The sequence below is a fragment of the Macrobrachium nipponense genome, chromosome 8 (genome assembly GCF_015104395.2).
Source record: "Macrobrachium nipponense isolate FS-2020 chromosome 8, ASM1510439v2, whole genome shotgun sequence".
In the NCBI taxonomy this organism is placed as follows: domain Eukaryota; kingdom Metazoa; phylum Arthropoda; class Malacostraca; order Decapoda; family Palaemonidae; genus Macrobrachium; species Macrobrachium nipponense.
In genome coordinates this window covers 92,224,362-92,233,127 of record NC_087203.1, presented here as the reverse complement: position 1 = coordinate 92,233,127, position 8,766 = coordinate 92,224,362, and the positions used below count along the sequence as shown (strand labels likewise).

The 8,766-nt window shown below is 34.8% G+C and overlaps 1 protein-coding gene across 1 annotated transcript; it reads right to left on the bottom strand.

Annotated features, from left to right (window-relative positions):
* Positions 1–5,939: 5,939 nt before the first annotated feature.
* LOC135223149 (uncharacterized) lies at positions 5,940–7,836 on the bottom strand. Its single transcript, XM_064261653.1, has one exon. The coding sequence runs from the start codon at positions 7,834–7,836 to the stop codon at positions 6,037–6,039; it is 1,800 nt and encodes a 599-aa protein (XP_064117723.1). The 3' UTR covers positions 5,940–6,036.
* Positions 7,837–8,766: the final 930 nt, after the last annotated feature.

Below are 8,766 nucleotides of genomic sequence, written 5' to 3'. Positions count from 1 at the left end.
TATATGTCCAACACTTATTTCATTGGTGTTTTTCACTATTTGCATCGTCTGTGAAAATATGGGCTCGTTTTGCATGAAGTTAAACTGTTTTTGTGTGCAGAAGTGTTTCAGTTTTCATAACAATAATCTTGTTACGCATATTTTAAGCAAATTGATTAAAGTGATTTTTGGAAATCATATCTCTATCGCTGTAGATATTAGTGAGGGTTCTTTGCAGCGTCCCTTCGGCACCTATCTGCAATCCCTTTCATTCCTTTTGCTGCACCTTCATATTATCTTCCTTCCATCTCGCTGTCCACCCTCTCATAATAATGATTTCATGGTGCAACTGCGAGGCTTTCCTCCTGTTACGCCTTGCAAACCTTTCTGCCGTCAATTTCCGTTGCATCGCTGAATGGCTTCATAGGTCCCAGTGCTTGGCCTTTGGCCTAGACTCTGTATGGCTAACTATCGCTTATATCTAATTTCCCTCTGTTATTTATAAGTTTCGTTTTATTACAGTCATTCTTATGGTTGTTGAAGCTGCAACAGTGACATTATTCAACTCTTCTATATTATTTGATGAGTTAGTAACTTAATAAAGATGTGAACTATTATTTGATAAATTAGTAACATGATAATGAAATAAACAAGCAGCGCTGAAAATATTATGCAACGGCAATCCTTGTTATACATTTACTTTTATATTGTTGAGTGTCAAAACTGAAACTATATATATGTATATATATTTATAAATACACACACACACACATACACACACACACACACACACATATATATATAGTATATATATATATATTATATATATACTATATATATAATATATATATTATATATATATATTCATATAATGGAATTGAGTATTTCCCGTCTCTCTTTCTCTTTACAGCCATTTCCAGACTCGTGTAGCGGGAATTTCTTTTACTGAAAGAAACTGTGAAATATAGGTTTCTTATTTTTCGAGAGGGATTCAACAATAGGATAGGTTTTCCGTCAAGTTTTTGTGTGACTTTCCCTTTCTTTGTTTGGTTTGGCTCCTGATTCTTTGCAGGTTATGTTTTCTCATTTTGTTTGTTTCTAATTGTGCCTCGACTGTTGGTTTTTCCCATTCTGTGAACTTTTTCAGTGCCTGTCTTCGCTCAGATAAAGAAGCACACGCGCGCGCACCCATATAGTACAAGTAACTCTTCTAACCAACGTTTGAAACACCTTCTCACTTTGTAAGCATAATCTAAGAATGTTCCCTTCTCATCTTTTCTTAAATTTCTGAATCTTTCATTGTAGTACTCTGGGGTCATCTGGTAAACTTGTAGCACACTGTGTTTAAGTACCTTGTAGTCTTTACACTGATCAGCTGTTAAGGCTAGATAAGCACTTCTCCCTTTACCAATCAAGACACTTTGTCGTAAAACTGACCATTTATCCTCTGGCCATCCCATACCTGAAGCTACTTTCTCAAAGTGATCAAAAAACTCATCTGGAGCTTCTTTAGTAAACTTAGGGATCAACTTCTGTACTCTCACTACATCAAATACAGGGTCTTGATTACCTTGGTTAGGGTTAGACGGTGTTACAGGTAATGTGGATCTAGCTTTTATTAATTCCATTTCCATTTCATGTCTTGCGATTTCTCTTTCCTCTTTTATCCTTTCTCTTTCCTCTTTTTATATCCTTTCTTTCCTCTTCTGCTGCTGCTTCTTCTTCTCTCTTCTTTCTTGTTTTTGCCCTGTCTATTCTTTCTCTTTCAGCTTGCATTCTCTCTCTTTCAGCGAGCATTTTCAGCTTGATCAAATTCTCTTCTGCTTCAATGCGTCTAAGCTCTAACTCTGCATCCCTTTCTCTTTCTTTTCTGCTTGCTTATTCATGAGATCAGCATGTGCTACATTCAACAACTCTTGAGCCAATTCTAACTCATCTTCTTCAGTTATTCTACCAGAGTTTATCAATGATTCCATAGCAATACATCTAATTTGTGCCTTTACCATACTAGTAGACAAATAACCACCACATGCCACTGCTAAAGCGCTCCACTGTGCCTTAGTCAGAGTGGTTTCAGATAAAACTTGGAGGGAAGGGGCTGCTAATAATTCCTGAACCTTGAACTGAGCCATTTTCCTCTAAGTTATCAACTTACAATTCAATACAATAAATGCAAAACAAAACTATATGGTCACTCTCCTAACAAAATATATCCCTAACACCACGAGTATATTCTTGAGTGATAATGAAATCTGCTTTCCCGGGTCTCTGGGCACCATTAATACAATGTTACGAAGTGCCAAGTATCTGGTGACACCTGAACCCTCATAACACGTACTAAACGACTGAATACTCTAAAGCAACAGTGATCCCTTAACACTTACCAGCATTGCAGAAAATCAGACTAAGTTCATCAAAACAGGTGTGAGGTAATCTTGTAAGTAATTAAATTAATCAAAGGGCATCACTTCATCAACAACTTTAAAAGTCTAAGTATTTCCCTGATTTCAGAAGTCTAAGTACTTCCCTGGTTCTAAGTCACTTCAAGTAAATTGAAGGAAAGCAAATCAATTACCACTCTATGTTTCTACCTAACATAAATATAATCAAATGCAAATATACTGGTTAGAAATGAAATACTTATAAAAATTTTAAATACAAAAATTTATTATTAAATTCAAAATTTATAAGTAAAATTCACAATATCAGGGAAAATTACTGTTACTTGAAAAAAATGTAAAGTTTAATTAATTCTTGAATCAAATTAAGTAAAATTAAATCAAAATTAATTTATGACAAAATTCAAGAAAATTAATTCAATTGAAATTCAAAAGTGTTAGGCAATAATTGAAAATTAGAAATTAATTCACAAGTACTAAACAATAATAAAATTTGAAATGAATTCTAAGTAAATGCAAATTAATTCACAAGTGTTAAATTTAATTAAATGTGCAATGATTAAGCAACGAAAATAACTAAGTCAATTAAATTGTGAATGCAAATGAAAATATAAAATAAAAAGGCACACTTTAATAAGAAAATGAACAAGTACACAAACAATGGAACAAACACAAACACAAAAATACGCAATGTGTAAAAGTGTAAATCTTTTTCACTCAAAACATTATAACCATCAGTTTTTACCAAACCTTCACAACCATCTGTTATTAGTTAACCACAGTTCCTATCCGTTATTAGTTATTAGTTAACCACAATTCCTATCCATTATTAGTTATTAGCTAATCACTGTTCCTAACAATTATTAGTTGCAACTAATAAAAATATAACACACTTTACCTTTTTGGTATACCAATTTCTTTCTTACTTGCTGCAGGCTTGATTCGCACTTTCACAAAAACCAGGCGCCGTTACGAAACAATGTTTGTTCAGATTCCACAAAAACACTATTTAATACTAAATAAACTCTAAGAAATATCAACTCTGAAATTCTAAAATGTTACGAGTGACCAATTTACGTTACGTTAATATAATTTCAATGATGTCGAGTGAGAGAGAGACAGAGACAGACAGAGAGAGAGAGAGAGAGAGATGTTAATGCCTCGAGGTTCTAAGATATAATGAAATCTTCTTCCCTTGCGAAAACTGGACTAAGATGACACAAAACGTTTTGAGACAATAACTCTTACAGAATCTTCGAAATCTGAAGCAACCTTACTCACAAAATGTGCAATCTCCACGTGGGACTCGGCAAAGACATACACGTATGAGTCCAGTCTGTTAAAAAAAAGACACGTACCCTACTCGATCAACACGGAGCAGAAGGCTTATCACATACGATGACAGATTCTCCAAAACACAAATGAAGATTTGAGATCGCTATCAAACGCGTTGACAGAATTAGGAAAGCAAATGGATCTCGCAGACCCTCTAATCTCACAATGTTGACATAAAAGGTAAACATTCGTAGTTTCGAACGGACAAAGAAAATCTCTCTCTTTTTACATTCGTTATATATATATATATATATATATATATATATATATATATATATATATATATTCTTTTACAGTATGTTATGCAAAATCTGAAACACAACATTTTCTTTAAAACATCCTATTTCCAAGCTATCTAGGAATCTGAAAAAATGTTACACAATTCTACATAACATTTCAGAGGGAAATATGCATTTTGAAAGTAGCAATATATAATAAATACATATCATATATATATATATATATATATATATATATATATATATAAATATATATATATATATAATATATATATATATGTATGTATATATATAATGTATATAATATTATATATATAATTAAATATATATTATATATTTATAATATATAATATATTCATATATATATTATAGTATTGTATAGTATAAAGTTAAAATTTATATATCTGGACATCGGTGGCCACCGCCCAATATACATCAGTGAGGACACAAAACCCTTTGCTAAAAGCAATCATTTATTCCAGAAGGTTTGTAGTGTCTTCATTACATTTTCGTGGTCTGTGCAAAATAAATAGTATAAATGACACAGAAATTATAAATTTCAAATACACCAGCAATGCAAATTTAAATGACTAAAAACGACAAATTGTATGTAAGTAAAATACTACAAAATCCCTAACAAGAATTTTAAATAATAAAACGGAAGATAATCAAAGCCAAAACAACATAGTCATTGGCAATGTTAGGATTAACAAGGAAGAATAAAAAGAGGTACCGTGTGCCTGTTGAGGTTTGGCTATTTTTGTGATTTACAAGCAAACATAAATATATTTAAATTTATTCATGTATATATGTAGTACATTGTATTTATGTATATACACAAGGTATCTTATACAGTTGGGTTATCGCTGAAACAATGCCACCCTTACGTTCATGCAAGCACCAACGCATATAAAAATATTTTGTTTTTCCGGTATCGTCCAATATTTTTGTGCCTTCCGTCAACATGCTCAGAGTCTTAGTGTCTGAGAGAAGATAGTGAGGAAAATTCTCTTCCGTTGAAAGTCCTCTCTCTCTCTCTCTCTCTCTTGTTAGGTACTTTTAGTTCAGTCATTATGCGTAATTAGATTTAAACTAGATTATCTAAGTATAATATTTCGCAAATGGCAAAAAAAAAGTCTTAATAGGCTTGCATCAGGAATATGCATTAAGATAGCAAGCAAATTACATTTACGACCTTTATTTTTCTAAACTCTGTGCGTAAATAACACGGGCTGAAAGTACGAAGTTACAGCTTTTTCAACTCTTTCTTTTTTAGAAATTATATTTTTTAAGTCTCCCTCTGAAATATTGTAGTTCAAGTTTCTTGCGAGGAGAATATATATATATATGTATATATATATATATATATGTATACTATATATATATATATATATATATATATATATATATATATGTGTGTGTGTGTGTGTGTGTGTGTATGTTTGTGGGTGTGTGTGTATGTGTGTGTGCGTCTGAGCAGTGTGTACAAGACAAATATGGTTATTCCGGAATCATTAATTATTTGTGCTGTAGATAGACTGCAAGAGGAATCCACGGCTTACTACTATTGTCATCTCACGAATCACACGAAGCGTGGCACAGCAAATAACTTTCCCGTAATTACTTTGCATCAGCTGCATAATAACTATTCTGGCGCTCCACAGCTAGAGTTTGAGGGAAACATGGAAATAGGATAAAACTGTAAATTAAATATTAGATTATATTAATTTTAGGATTAACTTTTATATATATACGTATATATGATATATATATATATATATATATATATATATATATATATATATATATATATATATATATATATATATATATATATATATGTTTGATCTCTTGTAGGCTGGCAAAGAAACACGAGCAAAGATATGTCTCTTTAATAAGAGATTACTGTACAAGCTGACGGCTAAACAGAGACTAACAATATTCGTTACATACATATAAAGAAAATTATTTACAGAACTCTCGCTTGTTTATTTACATTCGAAACCAATTACCATTACAATATAATTACCGAACCACCCATTACATAACTAGTAAACAAATGAATAAGGACATTTGGAGGTATATCACACACCTTCCCCTAAGACGTCTAGGGTGATATTATAATCCCTGGCATATGAAAATCCTTCTGATTCATATGTATTTTTCTTCCATTTTACTTGTAGACGATCAGGTTCTTTCCTATGCCGCAAACTACGACGTGGAGCTGGTGTAGGCAAGATTGATTTGCTAATAACATCAGCAGTAGAATTATCTTGTGACTTCTCCACATCCTTTGGTTTACTGGGAGTATTAGTTGCATCAAGGCTTGATCCATATATTGGTAAAAGAGGTCGATGTGGTCTCAGGAACTTTCGGTTTCTCCACAAAATGCGCCCACCGCCCATCTTTATGAGATAATCTCGCCTGGATCCAATGCCGACAACAACGTCTGGGCAATTCCAAAGTCCTGTGGTGTGATCTTGAACATCAACATAACTACCCATTTTCAAATGAGAAAGGGGTCTGGCAGTACTGTCGTATCGTTGCTTCGCCTGACTTCGCAAATACTCTGCTTTAACATCACATTCCTCTGCTTTCTTTTGCCACTCTTTGGCAAATGAGCGACGATGTGTTGGAATAAAAGACCTGAGGGGATGACCAAATAAAACTTGAGCTGGTGATCTGCCATCAGCACGAGGTGTATTCCTAAGCTCCAACATTCCACGGGCAAATTCATCCGCATCCAGGTTCCCATTCTTAGCAGTAGTCATAATCAGCTTCTTGATAATTTTCACTGATGCTTCTGCATGTCCATTTGCCTTCGGATTATATGGCGAAGTAATGCGATGTTCTACTCCCCAGCGAGATAAAAAACGTCTCAAAGCTGATGAAGCAAACTGTGGTCCTCCATCAGTTTTCAACAAAACAGGAACACCAGTATCTGAAAATATAGCCTTCAGTGACCGTATTAGATTGGATACAGAAGCTATACCCTGGCACGAAGATACACAAGGCCATCCAGACAACCTGTCAATATAAACAAGATAAGTACGACCCATGACATGAAAATAACCCGCAGATACGGATTCAATTTTAGGCCAGTAAACAGTCTGTCGCGCCCTCCTTTTTGTGCGGTCTATTCCCTGATGACCATCATGAAGACATTCAAGAGTTTCCCGTCGAAGACTCTTGGGTATAAGAAGTCTTGCTCCATAAACAATTAGGTCATCATCTACTGCAAGCATATCACGTATATTCCAGAAAGGCCTGAGTTCTACTTCCAAATTATGGCAGTGTTCAGGAAAACCTTTCATTATAATTTCCCGAAGTGAATTGTATTCTGCATCCTGTTCAGCAGCAACACGTACCTTTTCCAGCGTTTTGTCCTTTAGAGGTGTCAGAAGTACACCATCTTCATGCATGTCAAGGGCATTCACAATTGTAACATGCAAAGGATCAGTGGATCCATCCTCATTCAAACAATTTTCTTCCGTAGGATCTTGAACTGGTGCACGCGATAAAGCATCTGGAATACAATGAATACTTCCCTTCTGCCAGTGGACAGTAAAACTGAAATTACTTAGCTTCTCCCTCATGTGTTGAAGTCTAGGGTTTTCAATTTCACCAAGTGACTTACTGTTAAGAATTGGTATCAATGGTCTATGATCTACCACAACATCAAAATGAGGTAATCCAGCCAAGTAAGTATGACATTTCTTTATTGACCATAATGCAGCTGTCATTTCCAGCTCTATCACAGAATATCTTGTTTCAACATCTGAAGGGAATCTTGAGCCACATTGCGTTAGTTTCCAGTCCGTTCCATGCTTTTGAAGTAAAGCAAATCCCAGACCATGCAGTCGCGATGCATCTGTCTGCAACATGGTTGGCAAAGTTGCATCAAAATGTGCAAGTACAGGGGGTGCAGTAAGTGCTTCCTTTACTCTCTTAAAAGACTAATCATGCTGTGTTGCAACATTCATACGCTGCCTCAATAAATCTCTGAGTGGTTGTGCTTCATGCGCAATTACTGAAGAAAAACTTCCAAGCTGATTAACAAGTCCCATAAAAGATCGAAGACCTGTTATATTTTGTGGTACAGGAAAGTCTGCAATAGCCAAAACTTTGCGAGAATCATCTGTGTAACCATGGCTCGAGATTCTATACCCACAAAAATCAACAACACGTTTTGCGAAGCAAATTTTCTGAGGATTAAGAGTTATCCCATACTCATCACATCTTTGCAAGATAGAAATAATATGGGCTAGATGATCCTTATAAGAATAATCGTATGCAAGAACATCATCAACTATCTTTACAGTTTGTGGTATATCACCAAGAGCTTGGTCTCCTCTTCGATTATATTCATCTCCTTAAGAAATAAGTCCCATTACCGCTCGCTTGAATTTATAGCGACCCCATGGGGTAATGAAACATGTGAGATCCTGGTCTTCTGCAATTTTGACTTGGAAATATCCCATTTTTGCATCTAGTGTAGAGAACCACCTTGCCCCAGTGCTAATCGAAGCTACTGCATCATGTGGTGATCGTAACAGGATAATGTGGTTCTACATACATCTTATTAAGCTTAGTCAGATCAACACAATCTTACTCCATTTGGCTTCTTAGCAACAGGCACTATGGGATGACACCATTCTGTTGGATGCTCAACCTTACAGATAATCTCTTTCCTCAAAAGTTCATCAGCGATACTTTATTTCCGACCTCCAGCTGTATGGTATAGTGCGCGGGGCTGTCACAGCAAATGGTCTCACATTCTCAGACAACTTTATATGCATGGGACCTCCATGCAT

Coding starts and splice junctions, on each gene's coding strand:
- LOC135223149 (XM_064261653.1), bottom strand. CDS start 7,836: ATGTTGCAGACAGATGCATCGCGACTGCATGGTCTGGGATTTGCTTTA.